This window comes from Lithobates pipiens, unplaced genomic scaffold, assembly GCF_037356315.1.
Source record: "Lithobates pipiens isolate NorthernLeopardFrog02 unplaced genomic scaffold, aLitPip1_a1.2 Scaffold_27, whole genome shotgun sequence".
NCBI lineage: Eukaryota > Metazoa > Chordata > Amphibia > Anura > Ranidae > Lithobates > Lithobates pipiens.
The window spans coordinates 161193956-161212742 of NW_027507788.1; the positions used below are offsets into that span (position 1 = coordinate 161193956).

The following is an 18787-nucleotide window of genomic DNA, read 5'->3' on the forward strand; positions in this document are numbered from 1 at the left end:
TGTTTGGAATAGACTTCCAGCAGAGGTAGTGAGTCAGTCAACAGTAAAGTAAATCTAAACATGCTTGGGACAACATAGACAAGAAGGTTAAAAAAATAAATAAAAAAAATAACATAAAAAAGGGGCAGATTTCATGGACCACTTTGTCTTCTTCTATGTTTCTACAGATGTGCACAAAATTACTGTAGCTGGCTGTCCAGGAGTCCAGGCAACCAAATGGATCACAAATCTTTTGCTCACGTAGATGTAGGCATACTGACATTGCCTCTGCATTCGATTTTCTCAGCTTCTTTCTAAACAAACTGATATTAAAACATGATTCTGGAAACTGACTTGTTTGTACTTTTTGCAGTGATTATTTCACTGTCAGAAGTGACTTTATTTTGTAGCACTACAGTGAGGAAGTTGTAATTATAAGGTACATTATATACGAGTGTGATAGACAATAATCCTAAACTTCACTATGAGGATTTCCAAATCACGGAAATCATCTGGTGACAGTTCCCACCACATGTGCCGCTCCAGGATTTAGACTTTGCTCTGTAAGGCGGTATTTTCCTCCTGCTCCCGTATTATGTGTACGTCCGCCGCTCTCAGCGAACATGCCGTGTTTCGGGGGGGAGATGCATGTTTTTGGCTGTCTACAGGTGACCTGGATGGAGAATGGTGGCAGCGGTGTGAGCAGTGGACGGGAGGCGCTGAGGATTTACTGGACGGCACTGTGCTGGCGTAACTGGGGGACCCTGATGCGTCAGATGCTGTTCTCGATTCTGTGGGGGAATCTTCTTCAGCTTCAGTGGATTCCTAATAAAATACAAAGAAGTATAGAGTCAGCAACAATATTCAAATAATCTGAAGAAGTCTTTATAGGCAACTTTTCTTAAAGTGGAACCAGCATCAGATATATTTATTTCATGTTAAATGCAAGATGCTCAGTGATGTGTGAGCGTAACACTGCCAGGTATTTATTTTCTCTCATAGAGAACACAGTACTTCCCCTGACAATGCTTGCTTTTCTCTCCAGAAGGATGGTGTCACCTATATCCAGGCAATATCCAGGGTCACCATCTACATTCCAGACTGAGATGGCAACGGAAATCGCACAATCATGTAAACTGGCTGTGTTCATAAATGTCTGACATGGATCAAACTCTGCTGCATCCTCTCACCTTGTGACCTGCTATGAGTTACAATTATGCATTCTGATCACTGGAGGAGAGGAGACTGGGGAAATACTTCCTCTTGCCTGCAGCAGATTTATGGCATCCTCTTAGCCTAGGTAGTCACTGACTGGAGATCAAGGGTGGCTTGTTAGGCCAGGATCATACTGTTGCATTGCACGCTGTCATATGGGTGCTTATAAGCCGATATACTCATGTTGGTAAGCAGTTTAAAGTGAACCTCTTAAAGCATTATGCTTGTAAATTGGTAAAAATACCTTATAAAAAAAAAAAAAAATCAGCATACCATGCCAGTTACAGTTTTATAGACAGTGTAAATAATGGAAATAAGCAATAATCTTCATTTCAGAATAATCTTCATTTTTTTTGCATATAGGATGGACTGAAGGAATTCCTCTTCTCTAAGAATATACCGTGTTAATCAAAATCAGGCCCATTTGAGATCTTCAACATCAGAACAGGGTTGCCCTCTAGTGATAAAATTTTGCCATTACAACTCTGAGTGATTTGTTTTAGACGCCGCCATTGTTTCTGTCATCACGAACTCCACTAAGAGCGAGATACCATTTTAAGCCCCGATTCCAGCAAAAATTCTTCTTTTTAGTATTTAATAAAGATGGGAAGGGAATGATATTTTTGTCACCTTTATATTGCTGTGTCTGTGTCTACATCCATTGGGCAATGTGACTTTTTATCAATCTGACAATAATGGTGGAATGTAGGTCTTGAAGACATGTGTACATACAGTGCCTTGCGAAAGTATTCAGCCCCCTTGAACTTTTCAACCTTTTGCCACATTTCAGGCTTCAAACATAAAGATATAACATTTTTATTTTTTGTGAAGAATCACCAACAAGTGGGACACAATTGTGAAGTGGAACGAAATCTATTTGATTTTTGAAACTTTTTTAACTAATAAAAAAATGAAAAGTGGGGCGTGCAAAATTATTCGCCCTCCTTGCGTTAATACTTTGTAGAGCCACCTTTTGCTGCGATTACAGCTGCAAGTCGCTTGGGGTATGTCTCTATCAGTTTTGCACATCGAGAGACTGAAATTCTTGCCCATTCTTCCTTGCAAAACAGCTCGAGCTCAGTGAGGTTGGATGGAGAGCGTTTGTGAACAGCAGTTTTCTGCTCTTTCCACAGATTCTCGATTGGATTCAGGTCTGGACTTTGACTTGGCCATTCTAACACCTGGATACGTTTATTTGTGAACCATTCCTTTGTAGATTTTGCTGTATGTTTGGGATCATTGTCTTGTTGGAAGATAAATCTCCGTCCCAGTTTCAGGTCTTTTGCAGACTCCAACAGGTTTTCATCCAGAATGGTCCTGTATTTGGCTGCATCCATCTTCCCCTCAATTTTAACCATCTTCTCTGTCCCTGCTGAAGAAAAGCAGGCCCAAACCATGATGCTGCCACCACCATGTTTGACAGTGGGGATGGTGTGTTGAGGGTGATGAGCTGTGTTGCTTTTACGCCAAACATATAGTTTTGCATTGTGGGCAAAAAGTTCGATTTTAGTTTCATCTGACCAGAGCACCTTCTTCCACATGTTTGGTGTGTCTCCCAGGTGGCTTGTGGCAAACTTTAGACAAGACTTTTTATGGATATCTTTGAGAAATGGCTTTCTTCTTGCCACTCTTCCATAAAGGCCAGATTTGTGCAGTGTACGACTGATTGTTGTCCTATGGACAGACTCTCCCACCTCAGCTGTAGTTCTCTGCAGTTCATCCAGAGTGATCATGGGCCTCTTGGCTGCATCTCTGATCAGTCTTCTTCTTGTCTGAGCTGAAAGTTTAGAGGGACGGCCAGGTCTTGGTAGATTTGCAGTGGTCTGATACTCCTTCCATTTCAAAATGATCGCTTGCACAGTGCTCCTTGGGATGTTTAAAGCTTGGGAAATCTTTTTGTATCCAAATCCGGCTTTAAACTTCTCCACAACAGTATTACGGACCTGCCTGGTGTGTTCCTTGGTCTTCATGATGCTCTCTGCGCTTTCAACAGAACCCTGAGACTATCACAGAGCAGGTGCATTTATACAGAGACTTGATTACACACAGGTGGATTCTATTTATCACCATCAGTCATTTAGGACAACATTGGATCATTCAGAGATCCTCGCTGAACTTCTGGAGTGAGTTTGCTGCACTGAAAGTAAAGGGGCCGAATAATTTTGCACGCACCACTTTTCAGTTTTTTATTTGCTAAAAAAGTTTAAAATATCCAATAGATTTCGTTCCACTTCACAATTGTGTCCCACTTGTTGGTGATTCTTCACAAAAAATTAAAATTTTATATCTTTATGTTTGAAGCCTGAAATGTGGCAAAAGGTTGAAAAGTTCAAGGGGGCCGAATACTTTCGCAAGGCACTGTACATGTACAAGCTATTGGGATTTGAGCACAGGTATATCTTTTTTCTGTTGTAACGCAAGTCAGTGACCAGATCTGAACCTAGTCGCTCTCCCCCACCTTGGTTGGGTCTTTATGTCCACTGTAGCACTTGCAGTGGCAAGGCAGTGTAGGACTGGCCAGAAGAGGGAATACTTTCACGTAGTTGGTCAGCTTAAACATGTATTGCAATATATGTGAACTAAGTACCTTATGTTTTACATTGCATAGTTTGCTGGGAAGGGTGTAGCATTGTGCAGAGGGTCCATCCAGAATTTGTAGTGTTATATGTGGTCACACCACTTTAGCACCTGATATTTTAAATAAATGTACAAGCTATTGGGATATGCGCACAGGAACATATTTTCTCTCTTGTGGACAGGAAGTCACAGACAGCAACCTAAACCCCACGGAGGTTCTAAAGCAGGCATTGACAACCTCTGGCACGGGTGCCCAGACGGGCATATATGCCATTTGTGCTGGTACCTGCTGCCTTTGGCTTTACAGTATTTGGCCTACTCACCTCCCTGATGTGACTAAAAGCCCACCTGCAACTGAGGACATTGGCATGCTGGGTAGAAGAAACCTTCCAACACACCCTGTATTCCTAAAGATACAGAGTCTGAGGCTGATCTGAGGTGTAGAGGTGCAGGAATTGGGTCTGATCTGAGATCTGAAGGTGCAGGAATTGGGTCTGAACTGAGCAGTGGCGGCCCATCCATTAGGGGCGCACAAGTGCCTGATCTACATGCAGGGCGCAAGATGAATGGATTGCAATGGGGGGGGGGGGGGGGTTTAAGCACATGATTAGAGCCAGGGGCTCTAATAGGCTTCAGAAGGGGTGGGCTTAGGGAGCAGAGCATTGTGCTCCGAGCTCCCTGGTTGTGTGACAATAGCGAACTAATATTCGCTATTGTAATACTGATCCTCCTCCCAGCCAATCACGAAGCAAGTCCTAAGACCTGTTACCCAATTGGCCGAAAGGAGATTCGAATGGATTGCCCGCCAGGGAGAGGAGGGAGAAGACAGCCCGGAGAGAAGCAAATGCCGCCCGGAGTTCTGCCGTGAGATAGGGTAAATGCGGGGCCTCAACCTACTGACTGACCCGACCGGGGTGGGAGGTGGGTGCCGTCCGTATCCCGACCCGACCCAACCGATGGGGGGCGGCAAACGATCCACCCGCCAACCCCCCCCCATGGGTCAACCCCAAACGATCCATCAACCTGCTCCCTTGTGTGTGACATCACAAGGGAGTGAGCTCTCCGAGTGACATCATTGGATGGCCACGACCCATGGCTATATAAGAGATTACAGACAGCGGGGGATGTCACAACAGGGGAAGACAGCATCAGGACAAGAGCAGACTTGTCAAAAACTGGCTAGTTTTTTTTACATTTCACTGCTTTTTTGGTAAATGGGTAGGGGTACAATGTACACGATACCATTCACATGGGGGGGAGTGAGATCTGGGGGCTTCTTGTTAAAGGGGGCTTCCAAGCTCCGATAAGCTCTCCACCTGCAGACCCCGACAACCACTGACAACAACGCTGCTTTTTTGTGAATTTTTTTAGCTGCCAATTTTTTATTTATTTTTACATTGAGCTGTCAAAGGAGAAGCCCGCTGACAGCTGATGACTCATGCGTTGCTAAGGATGTAGTGGCCAGCTTCCTGACCCGCTCCCATATAGCAACCAGTTATATACAGTGAATGTAAAAAAAATTCCCTGCATTTCTGCAAAAGGCATCAGACGCATTAGTGTGCGTCAAGTTTTAAGGTGAACTTATTCTTTAAATCTGTAAAATTGATTCCCAAGGGTTACCTAAAAACAGAAAATGTCTGCAATTGAAAGAACAAGCAAATCTAATTTTGTCTGAAGAATGTAAAGAATGTATAGTATTCTGTATACGTTAAAGTTGTAAACCCAACCGCAAAAATTTCATAATTTTTTAATAAATGTAAATCAGCAGCTTTCATTAAAATAATCCCTGATGATACTGCCATGAAAGTTCTTGTTTAGGTTCTTCCTGTTATAGGGTGACAATGCTCTGTCCATGTCTCTTAAATGTGCTTTGTCACCCTGTCACACAGCCATTAGCCATGTTGACACACATTATATAGGCATATTCCACTGTTAACACCATCTGGAAAATAGCCCTGGGAAATGCCAGGCAGCCACTACTGGAGTGCATGTAGATAGGAAATGGCTGCAAGGAGGCTGTAGGAGATCAATGGCACTAAGATGCTACAGTGGAGGAAACACAGTAAATGAAAATGTCATCCAATTGGTGTTTGTCCTTGTAGATACCACTGAAATAATACACATATTATAAATTCCCATAAATCATCTGACCTTGTCTTTTAGGATATACAATGAAACCGGATTCTTGCACTCCCGCTCCATGGTCCGTGGGATTTCTTCAACTGTGCAGGCAATAAGATATAACATTGTAAGCATAGGATTCCATTTTGCCCTCATCAAAACATACAATGAAGGGGGAAAGTCCATGACTGAACCTTGGCTAGTGCACATATTTGAGCTTATTATGAGGGGCTCCCAGCATCCCTGATCTACGTTCCTAAGACTGTACACCTGCTGTTCCCATTATGAGGTGTTCCCACCATCGCTGTGCTGAGTTCCCAAGTCTGCACACCTGCTGTGCCCATTATGAAGCATTCCACCCATCCCCATCCCTGCTAGATTCATTATTTCTTATTATAAACATATCTGAGAATTATGGCAGAAAGATCTCCCTGTTTGAGTGTCCAAAACGCATAAGAAGCCAAGGACTGATCTATTCCCACTAGGCTCCGTCTTTGACTAAAATATTACTTGTAGATGGACTAACCCCTTAAGCTGGCATCCATATTTGGTGTACATAACCAAAGCTAAAAGAAGAATTTGAAGGGAAAAAACGGTAGTGATACTGCGCTACGGATTAAAAAGAAATGAAAAGGGAGAGAAGTAGAAATGGCGCTACCCTCTAATTCGCTGGAGGAAAAATTGTTGGAAGGAAAATTATGATGTTTTGTTATACCATGAAATATGTCATATGGAGTTGGTCTATCAAATTCAAAATTCAAAGTAAAAAACCTACCTCAAAAACAGACATCCATGTTAAACCCTCTGTCGGGTGTTTGTTAGATATTTTTTGTTAAATGTAAGAAAGAAGGAAAGTGCATAAAATAGGTAAAGGGCGAGCTAGCTGCACACCCCTAAATATTCTGGAGAGAATGAAAGGATAAGTTCCCCTTGGGGTTTTCAGGCAGCAACAAGAAGCAGAGATAAATTTGTAAAAAATATATTTGTTTTATTGGTTCAAAGGCTTACTCGCCATCATAGATTTAAATTACAGGCTCTGGTATATATTATTACAGCATATCAATGGATAAAAGGTATATGCAACACTTAATGCGGAAATGGTTACAGAAACAATTTACAAATACATCAATTTTTCAAAAATTGCAAATAACACAACCAGGCTACCCCAATGCATTTTGACCTTCAAAGAGTCAGGGTCTTCTTCGGGGGGGGGGGGGGGGGGACAACAAAGCCCAAGCGAAAAGAGTAATTGTATTGTGTATTCTTTAAATAATCAGAGGAAAAAAGGCTTTCAATATAATAGGTTTTTACCAAAAATTAATTAATTATCATAACTTTTTTCAGTGATATTTACCAATTCCACCGAACCGTTACTGTTCAACCAGAGATTTTTATTAAAATCTGAAAAAATAGAAATTTGTGCCTTCTCTCAAAGGGTCATCCTGGATCCACTGCCCTGCTGTTATGGCCCTCCTTAGCCACCCACTAGGTTGGAAAAAAGAGGGGGGGGAAGGGAACAGAGGAAAACGACTTCATGGGGTCATCGATCGCTAGCTTACAAGAATTGACAGTATCTGGAGTTTTCCCCAGGGGGACCAGAGGAACAGAGGAGGAAGTTCTTGGCACAACCTAGGTGGCCGCACCTAAAAATAATAATAAAATACAATGAGATATAGAGCAAATATATCGCAAAATGAATGTTTGACTAATGTGTTGCACCGTTGTGCGAATTTAGAACTTTCCACACAAAAAGACTTATCCCCTCCTGTAACGCTGAAACAAATAGAAAGTCTGCTTAAAAAAATCACTAAAAACCACTGCAGATATCATCAGCCTTACCAAAGAAATTAGAATACTTGGTCAGCGTACATCAGCACTGGAAATTAGAGCAGACTATCTGGAAAATTATACATCTAATATTGCCTCAGAAATTGATTTTCTTAAAGAGGAAAATGACATATTACAATCCAAATTAGAGGATTTCGAAAATCGTGCAAGACGCTCCAATATACGTATTAGAGGAATACCCGAATCTGTGACTGATTTAAACGGTGCTATTACTGCACTTTTTCAAGAATTACAACCAGCTATCCCACTAGAGCGTCTTGAAATGGACCGGGTTCATAGAGCCCTAGCAACAAAGAAAACAGATGGTCCTCCCCGTGACATTATCGCAAAATTGCATTTCTACCGCACTAAGGAACTACTGCTAAATACAGCTAGAAATAAAGATCCCCTAATTTTCTAGGGTCATAAATATCAATTATTCACAGACCTCTCACAGATTACAGTCAACAAAAGAAGAACCCTGAAACCACTACTGCAAATATTACAGCGAAATGACATAATCTACCAATTTCCTTCCTCAGTGCGTTTTACTTTCCAAAGTCGCAAATATATGTGCCGAACAGCTAAGGACCTGCAAACTACTTTACAGAAACTAGGGATGATAAACACATCAAGAGATGCTGCGGACACTCGCCAAAAATCATCCTCATATGCTGATACTCCCTCCTCTGCTTCCAGAAGAGAAGAAGACTACAATCCACAGAAAAGAAGTCGCATACAATCTCCACCTCCAGATCTGGCTGACACTATGGACTGATAAACACCTGTACTGAGGCTACTATCTTGCCTTTTCAACAGAATGGCTACTGCCGAGTTTCTCAGACTTCCAATCAATATTTTTATCATAATCTTATTTAAGAAATGTTCCTAATAATTTAGGCACCTTATTATAACTTTTTTTTCTCTCTCTTCTCTTCTTTGTCTCTGAGGTTGCCTTTATCTTACATTTTTATTTTTTGCTTGAAAAATGAAATTATATGATTGGCTCTTGGTGTCCTGCAGGGAAGTTCCTTGCACCCTCTCTTGCTACGGTGCACACCGGGCAGTTGACAGTGGCTCATGTACCCTTGGAGGGAGAGATTTTCTCCTCCCAACGGACACATTAAGAACATAGATATGTTAAGATATATTTCAATATTGTATATTAATTGTATTTTCTTTTTCAGTCATTATCTCCTTTCCCTCCACCCCTATACTCTGGAGACAAATAATTTCTTATATGACACACCTTCTAACAAACACCAACACATATTTACTTTTCCCAACTCCATGGCCCCATTAAACATCATATCATTAAATACTCAGGGACTAAACGTTCCACACAAACGCACTAAAGCCTTCTGCACATTTTCATCCAAGAAAGCACATATAGTTTGCCTCCAAGAGACTCATTTTGCGTCACAATCCACTCCCAAATTTTTCAGTAAAGACTACCCCCAAGTATACACAGCTTCGGCCTCCTCTAAAAAATGAGGCGTGCTTATAGCTTTCCATCGCAATACACCATTTTCACTAATGAAGGAAATCAAGGATCCAGAAGGTCGTTACTTAATTCTTAAAGGACACCTACTTGATACCGCTATCACCATTACATCATACTACGCTCCTAACAAAATTTTCTCATTTATTTCAAACTATAGAACACCACAAAATAGGTACTACAATTCTATGTGGAGATTCTAATCAGACCATATTCCCATTTTTGGATAAATCACCAATCCCACAGTCACATACAGCAGACAAACAACTCTTATCAAAACTAATTACAAAACATAACCTAGTAGATACTTGGAGAGAATTGAATCCAACCAAGAGACAATACACACATTACTCGTTCCCTCATCGCTCATTCTCTAGGATAGACCATATATTTATGTCCATAGGGCTAATTCCAGAAATAATATCTACAAAAATTATTCCCATCCCATGGTCCGGTCATAGTGCAGGCTACATTACTGTTGCCTCTATAATTCCCCAAAAAAAAGATCCAACATGGATATTAAGAGATTTCCTACTCAAAAATCCAGCTCATAAAAATAATATTGAAATTGCGCTCAAAGATTATATAAAATATAACTCCACACCTGACGTCTCTCCGACTACATTATGGGAAGCACACAAACCTGTTCTCCGTGGCATATGTCTACAGCAAGCAAACATATTCAACAGAGAGCGGAAAATCCTTTGTCAGACTTTAGAAACAAATTTCAATAAATGTCACACAGCATTCCAAAATAACCCTTCTTCTTTATCTAAAATAAATCTTGACAAAGCTAAATTGGAATTTGATCTATTCCTTACTGAAGCAGCGGATAAAACCATCAAGAGATCACAACACAATTTCTATATCAATGCGAATAAACCTCACACACTATTAGCCAGGGCATTAAAATCCTTCCAGAACCCAACGAAACCGATACATCTGAAAATCTCTAGGGGGGTATCCACAAATAATCCTTTAAAAATATTACAAAAATTCAAAACACAATTAAAAAATTTATACTCTTCTAATAATGAGTTGGACCCTTCTAGAGCAAATGATTTTTTCTCTCATATATCTCTACCGACACTATCTAAATCACAAATGGAAATGATGGAGGAACCAGTGTCAATTATAGAGGTATCTGAAGTTATCAAAAATCTAAAACTAAATAAAAGGCCAGGTCCTGATGGTTTTTCTGCGCTGTATTACAAAACGTTTGTAGACACCCTATCTCCAGTCTTGACAAACACTTTTAATTCCCTTTTGGAAGGTCATTCTTTTAGAAGAGAAACCCTAACTGCAATTATCTGTATGCTCCCTAAATCTCACACAGACGATTCAATATGGTCTAATTATCGCCCTATTTCGTTATTAAATTTGGACATAAAAATTTTAGCCAAAATTCTAGCTAACAGATTAAATACTATTATAGGCACTCTAATACATCGTGATCAAGTGGGCTTCATTCCATTACGTCAAGCAGGAGATAATATTAGACGTGCAACACTCCTGTCACATGCCTCTAAAAAAAGACGTATTCCCACTTGTTTTCCTTTCTTTAGATATTATGAAAGCTTTTGACACAGTATCTTGGTCATATATGAACTATACCCTTTCCAAATGGGGATTCGGGACTCATTTTTTACGATGGATCTCTAGTTTGTATCAAGATCCCAAAGCTTATATCAGATATGCAGGGTACAAATCGGACGAGTTTAATATACTGAGGGGGACTCGTCAAGGATGTCCACTTTCGCCATTATTATTTGCTTTACTCATTGAACCTTTAGCACAAAGAATTAGAATGGAACCCACTATAACAGGTATTGAAATGGGTGGCTTTCATCATAAGCTCTGTTTATTCGCAGACGATATTCTCCTTTTTCTATCTTCTCCACATGTTTCGGCCCCAAATCTTATGGTTGTACTACAAGAATTCTCATTTATTTCGGGCCTTAAGGTCAATATTCAAAAATCTTCAGCATTAAACATTTCACTTGTCGAAAAAGATAAACAATCTTTACAAAATTCACTACCCTTTAAGTGGGTAGATCATAGCCTCCCATATCTGGGTGTGCAGTTTACTCCTAACCCCTCCGATTTATTTGCAGCTAATTACCCAGATCTAGTAAAAAATATTATAAGGTCGTTATCTAATTGGTCATCAATGCCGATATCATGGTTTGGGAAAATCAATATCATAAAAATGTCTGTTCTTCCGAAATTTTTATATTTATTCAGAACTCTCCTGATTCATATTCCTGCATATTTTCTTAGGCTGATTCAACAAAAAGTAACGAAATTTACTTGGGGGAAAATAAAACCCAGACTTCACAAAAAAACACTTGTTCTCCCCAAAGCTTTGGGTGGTTTGGGATTCCCAGACTTTAACATATATTATAAGGCAGCTCAATTATCTCAATTAACAAAATATCACTCTTCTACAGAGATTCCTTTATGGGTCCTCATTGAAGCTGTAGACTGTGATCCTCTTCCTATAAACAATATATTATGGTTACAACCTGCGGATCGTAAGTCTATAAATAACCCCATTTCTAAGCACTCTCTATCTATATGGGATAGGTATAGAAATTCACATGGTCTGCAATCTCCACAAAATCCGCTATTATCTTTCCACAAGAATCCGACTTTTTACCCAGCCTGGAAATATCCCAAAACCTTTAAAGCTTGGTCTAAGGCTGGTATCGCTTGTCTATATAATTTAACTTCAACTACATCAATAAAATCTTTTACAGATCTATGTGAACTATATAAGCTTCCACAATCAGAAATATTCAGATATCTCCAAATCAAAGATTTTTATACTCCTCTTCTCAATTTAAATGTAAACTTACATAATATTTCTCAATTTGAAAGATTTTGTCTCAAGGAACCACATGCTAAAGGTCGTATTACATCATTGTATACACAATTGATATCTAATTCTAATACTGTTATACCTAAATATGGGGCCAAGTGGGAAAAATATTTGGATTGTACGATCGATTCTAGGTCTTGGTCCAACATATGGTCTTTCACAAAATCTTCCTCTATAAATATATTGGCATCTGAATCATATAAAGTTCTCACACGCTGGTATTTGGTTCCTGCGAGAATCGCCAAATTCTCAACAGACAACACTGGCCTCTGCTTTCGTGGCTGTCCAGAAAAAGGTACCTATATACATACCTGGTGGCATTGCTCAATTGTACAATCATTTTGGAAAAAGATCTTTCTGATAATTACAAAATTTTTTGATCGTCCAATTTTTCCAGACCCAATTATAGCTCTCCTTAATTTAAAACCAGCCTTTCTGAATCAGAAACAATTCAAATTAGTTCTTACACTCCTGATAGGCCGCAAAGCAGACTATAGCCAATGCGTGGAAAACAGATGTGGTGAATATTGCAGAAACCAAACGTAGAATGAATCAATCTTTCATCCATGCTAAAATGGACGCTATAGATAAAAACCAGATGACAAAGTTTGATATCATATGGAAACCCTGGATTAAATATTATACGTCAGATAATATTGACAACCGAGTTTTATTGTTATGGTGATTAAGATTTTTTATAGAATTACAACATTAGATGATATATAAAGCCTCCTCCGGAGAATTATTCCCTCCCCTTCCCCTCCTATATACCTTTTATGTTCTTCCCTTACTATGTAATACTTACTATAAACATACTTTAGAAGTTATGGTCAAAACTTTAAAATCATATATTTTCTTTTAGACATATTTATATTTTCTTGGGATTAAAATGTTTAAAACTCAGCTATAAGAATGTTTTCAAATTCTAAAATATATAAAGGCCATTTATTGTCATTCCCACGAGAATATCTTGAAATTCTTCTTTGCTTTGTATCATCCGTACTTCAATACGTCTACTTTTTATTTCTGGTATCACATAATTTGTCTTATATTCTGTACATGCAATTTATTTTAACATAAAATAAAACATTTTGAACGAGAAGAAATCATTCTTCACGTTCTCATGATCTGTGTGTCTGTAAAAAAAAAAAAAAAGGAACTCACTGAACTCACTCTCCCCCTCCCCCTCCCTTCATGTAGGGCAGTGCAAAGCCCTGTCTGAATGTATCTGTAACAGATAACCCTTGACCAGCTATGACAATACAGAAGGGTTATATTGTAAATATTGAAACTTAGCATAAAAGAAAAAAAAGGTACACTGATAACCAGAGGCGGCTCTAGACTTTGTGAGGCCTTAGGCAAAACTTAGACATGAGGCCCCATTCACGCCCATAATGGGAAAAATATTATAAAAACAATAAAAATTAACTGTATAAATGTGCATATATTAACTTAAATCCTATGAACCATGAATTCACAGTTTCTATAAATTTGTCTAACCAATTATTCTTTAATCAAATATTAAACATATGGTGGGTTGGTGTGTATATATATATATATATATATATATATATATATATATATATATATATATATATATATATATATATATATATATGTTACACGCACACAGATATAGATCAAATTGTGCAGCTGCCTGCTTATTATGCTCTGTGATGGTCATAGACTGCGGAAAATTATACAGGAGATGGTCAGAGCCTGCGTGTGGACAATGATATAGGAGATGTTCAGAGACTGTGTGCGGCCATAATACAGGAGATGGTTAGAGACTGTGTGCAGCCATGATACAGGAGATGGTCAGAGACTATGCAGCCATGATACAGGAGACGGTTAGAGACTGTGCCGACAGTGATACAGGAGACAATCAGAGACTGTGCAGACAATGATACAGGAGACGGTTTTATGGTAATGACAAGCAAACCCTTACCTGGCTAACACGGTAAGAAAAGTTGAAGCCACAGACAGGGTGCTGCCAGACAATCACACCAAAAAGATACAGGAGATGGTCAGAGACTGTGCGGAAAATGATACAGGAGATGGTCAGAAACTGCGCAGCCAATGATACAGGAGACGGTCAGAGACTGTGCAGCCAATGATACAGGAGACGGTCAGAGACTGTGCGGCCATGATAGAGGAGACGGTCAGAGACTGTACAGCCATGATACAGGAGACGGTCAGAGACTGTGTGGCCATGATACAGGAGACGGTCAGAGATTATGCAGCCATGATACCGGAGACGATCAGAGACTGTGCTGCCATGATACAGGAGACAGTCAGAGACTGTGAAGCCATGATACAGGAGACGGTCAGAGACTGTGCCGACAGTGATACAGGAGTTTTATTATGGTAATGACAAGCAAACTCTTACCTGGTTAACACGGTATGAAAAGTTGGAGCCACAGACAGGGTGCTGAAAGACAATTACACCACAAAGATGCAGGTGATGGTCAGAGACTGTGCGGAAAATGATACAGGATATGGTCAGAGACTGTGCAGACAATGATACAGGAGACGGTCAGAGACTGTGTGGCCATGATACAGGGATAATCAGAGACTGTGTGACCATGATATAGGAGATGGTCAAAGACTGTGCAGACAATGATACAGGAGACAGTCAGAGACTGTGCGGACAATGATACAGGAGACGGTCAGAGACTGTGTGGCCATGATACAGGGATAATCAGAGACTGTGCGACCATGATATAGGAGATGGTCAAAGACTGTGCAGACAATGATACAGGAGACGGTCAGAGACTGTGCAGACAATGATACAGGAAATGGTCAGAGATTGTGTGGACAATGATACAGGAAATGGTCAGAGATTGTGTGGACAATGATACAGGAAATGGTCAGAGATTGTGTGGACAATGATACAGGAAATGGTCAGAGATTGTGTGGACAATGATACAGGAGACGGTCAGAGACTGCGCAGCCATGATAACAACATAATTAGCATAATTGATAACTGTCTAATGCTTCTTCATCGTCAGCAGGTTTATGGAGAGGGTAACACTGCTGTATTACTTAACTGTAATAGAGAAGGTGGTACTGTCACACCATTCTGGGTGTACTGTCTGGCAGAGGAATATGAATCACAAAAATATCTGCACAGAATTATATATCTTTTGGTAGAGGAAACATTTCACATATGTGTGTGAATAGATGTTTTCCTGGCGTTAATTTTGAAAGCAGAATGAGCAAGAAAAGCAGCAAGATAAATAATTAAAATAATTAAAATAAAAAATAAAATAAGCCCTCCAGTTTGAACAACAGCCAGCTTCATTAAATGGAATTCAACTGGAATGTACATGCCCTCAGCCTGTCATTCAACAAGTAAGGAGAAGGGCACAATGATGATCCCATCCAGTGGTGGCTGGCGCTCAAAATTTTTGGGGGGGTGCAAACAAACTGTGCCATCAAACGCAGCCACTGTGCCCATCAAACGCAGCCACTGTGCCCATCAAACGCAGCCACTGTGTCATCAAACGCAGCCACTGTGCCCATCAAACGCAGCCACTGTGTCATCAAACGCAGCCACTGTGCCCATCAAACGCAGCCACTGTGTCATCAAACGCAGCCACTGTGCCCATCAAACGCAGCCACTGTGCCAATCAAACGCAGCCACTGTGCCCATCAAACAAAGCCACTGTGCCATCAAAAGCTACTAAGGTCCAAAGAGAATAAGAGAACCAACCTTCAGTATGGTGGAACTATTTTAATCCTATTGATCCAGGCAAACCAAAACCTCAGTAAAGCAGATGACAAGTTATTTTTACAATATGGGAAAATAAAACTGTACATGATACATGAACTATTATTAATTTGAGAAAAGAAGCATTTTGCCATGAATGAAGAAGCTACTCCAAAAATTGATAATATGACCTAAAGCCCATGCAGAGATAATATAGTCTTTGACTTGGGGGTGCATTGTTGTAGTTATATATATATATGCACTATAATATATATATATATATATATATATATATATATATATATATATATGCACTATAATATATATATATATTATAGTGCATATATATATAAAATATAGTGCATATATATATATAAAATATAGTGCATATATATATATATATATATATATATATATATATATGCACTATATATATATATATATATATATATATATATATATATATGCACTATATAATATATATATATATATATATATATATATATGCACTATAATATATATATATAAAATATTGTGCTTTCGGCTAAGTCAATGCTGTATTCTAACTTGACATTACATTGGAGCAAGTACAATTTACATTATATATATATATATATATATATATATATATTACAGTTATAGACACTACCTACCCCTGCTCCTTGCCTTGCTGACTAAAGGTGGCAGGATTTAGAGAAGCAACACACAATGCTCTCTCTGTGCCCTGCAGTGCAATCTGGGAGTTGTAGTCTCTGCAGAGCACAGGCACCAGACGGCCATGTTGAAGACTGTGTGCCTGTGCTCTGTGGGAGAACTACAATTCCCACCATGCACTGGGGCTGCCGTTGCTGACTTTAGGGGAAGGGCTAGGACACGGAGGACGGTGCTGCAGCAGTGGAGCCTGCTATTGGACGCAGGCAGACTGACCATGCCCACACCATGTCGAGTGACTGTGGACATTAGTGTTATCCCCCCCCCTCATCCACCAACGCGGAGCGCGGCGATGGATCAGCTCACTCTGCACCACAGCTGTGTGCAGCGTGCCCGCCGCCCACTCCACCTGCCGCTTGCAAATCCCAGTCCCAGTGTCCCACACTGAGACACAACAGCAGCACAACACCTGAAAGGCAAATTAGGCAATTGCGCGACGGCGAGGCCTTTTCTGTAGGCGAGGCCTAAGGCAATCGCCTAATTTGCCTAATTAAAGAGCCGCCTCTGCTGATAACACCAGGTTGCAAAGAAAGTCTGAATAATACTCTTAAAGTAAATATTTATATTGGATGAGTTATTTTTAGAATTCACAGACTTTCAACTGTGAAGTGTTAGGGCCGAGTCACACTGCAGGCGAGGCGAGGCGACTCCGACTTGCCTCGCCGCGACCTGCAGCGGCCTCGGCGGCGACTTGCAAATGACTTCTGTATAGAAGTCAATGCAAGTCGCCCCGAGGTCGCCCAAAAGTAGTACAGGAACCTTTTTTCTGAGTCGGAGCGACTCGAGTCGCTCCTCTCAGAACGGTTCCATTGTACAGAACGGGGGCGACTTGCGAGAGCGAGGCGAGGCGAGTCGTGTCGCCTCGCATCGCCCGCTGTGTGAACCGGCCCTTAATGATGCAATGCTGTTTATATTTGGGTACATTTATAAAGTCAAAAGGCTAAGTTCTGAATCAGAATACTAAATATTAATTAAAAAGAAAGAAAGTTCTATTTTGGGACCCTGTGGATAAGCTTAAATTGTTAGGACCCAAAGTTCAAAAAAGGTATGGGTTGGAAATGGCGGAGTACTGGCTTCAGCATGCTAGAATTAGAGTAGAAGGAAGGAGAATAAAGGAAAAATGCCAAGCCCAATTGTCCCTAGTGGACAAAGAGGATGATCTCATCTGCTATACCCAGAGACCACCTCCTTATAATGGTCCTCCCCCTCAGGTGCAAGCAACTGCCCAGAGTAACACCTTCCCTGTGACATCCACCCCTGTCAAAGGAACCGCCTCTGAACAAAACCCCAACTCCACTTCATCAATCTCTCCAGACAGTAGTTCAGTCCTGGAGATGAACAGATCGATCCTTGAAACATTAACTGACGCAATAACTAATGCACTAGGTGCCCCAGCAGAAGCCAAGAGACTAAGTAAACCTCCTATTAGGTATGGTGTGGAGGACAGTGAGGAATACCCCTTGATAGAGGTCCCAAACCCAAGGAGAGGACAGAATGATGCACTGGGCCAGCCATATCCCTTGACTATGACTGTTTTTCGACCATGGACTGAGTGTTATACAAAAGGCTACAGAACACATAAAACATCCAAAATTAGGTCCAACTGAATTAATTGAAAACATAGAGGGATTACGGAACAGTTATAAATTGAATAGGGTGGAAGTAGAGAGAGCCCTGAGGAGAGTATTAGGATCAGATTGGTCCTCGGTAAAAGGGGACTGGGACCCCTGAGCCCCAGCAAATGCACAGGGATGGGGGGATCCATTGCCTCCAGAAAGCCCAGACTTAGGGAACAGGTTGACTGCCTTACTGAACAGATGCCAGCTTAGATGGGTACAACGGACTGATTGGGAAAAAAAAAAAAACATGACAGTACAAGAAGACAAGGAAAGTGTCAGTGACTACCTAAATAAATTACAAGAGATTTTTAGAGTGTTCTCCGGGCTCCCCGAAGCTGAGGATGTGAATAGTGCATATTAACAACAGCTAAAGATTGCTTTTTTAAATGGATTGAAACAGGATCATAAGGATTACATTGTTAAAAACATGGTTACTTACTGAACTGCATCAGTTTTAGATGTTTTACAATATGCTAAGCATTCTGAGAAGTATTTGAAAACAAAGACAAAAAAGAATGTGAAAGTAAAGGTTTTTGTGCAAGGTGATGAAGGAGAGGAGGATGCAGAAGAGTACACTGCTGAGGCTGAGGCAGAACCAGAGGGGTCTCATAGAGGGAGAGGCACAGGTGGTTTTAGAGGAAGGA

At 40.3% G+C, this 18787-nt stretch overlaps 1 protein-coding gene across 1 annotated transcript in view; it reads right to left on the reverse strand.

Moving 5' to 3' along the window:
- Window positions 1-333: 333 nt before the first annotated feature.
- HEPACAM (hepatic and glial cell adhesion molecule) overlaps window positions 334-18787 on the reverse strand; it is a 71193-nt gene continuing 52739 nt past the window's right edge. The window contains exons 6-7 of the mRNA XM_077457783.1: window positions 5923-5993; window positions 334-804 (exon numbers count right to left, since the gene is read on the reverse strand). Of these exons, the coding sequence (XP_077313909.1) occupies window positions 529-804; window positions 5923-5993 (347 nt within the window). The 3' untranslated portion in view covers window positions 334-528. The remainder of the gene's footprint in view (window positions 805-5922; window positions 5994-18787) is intronic.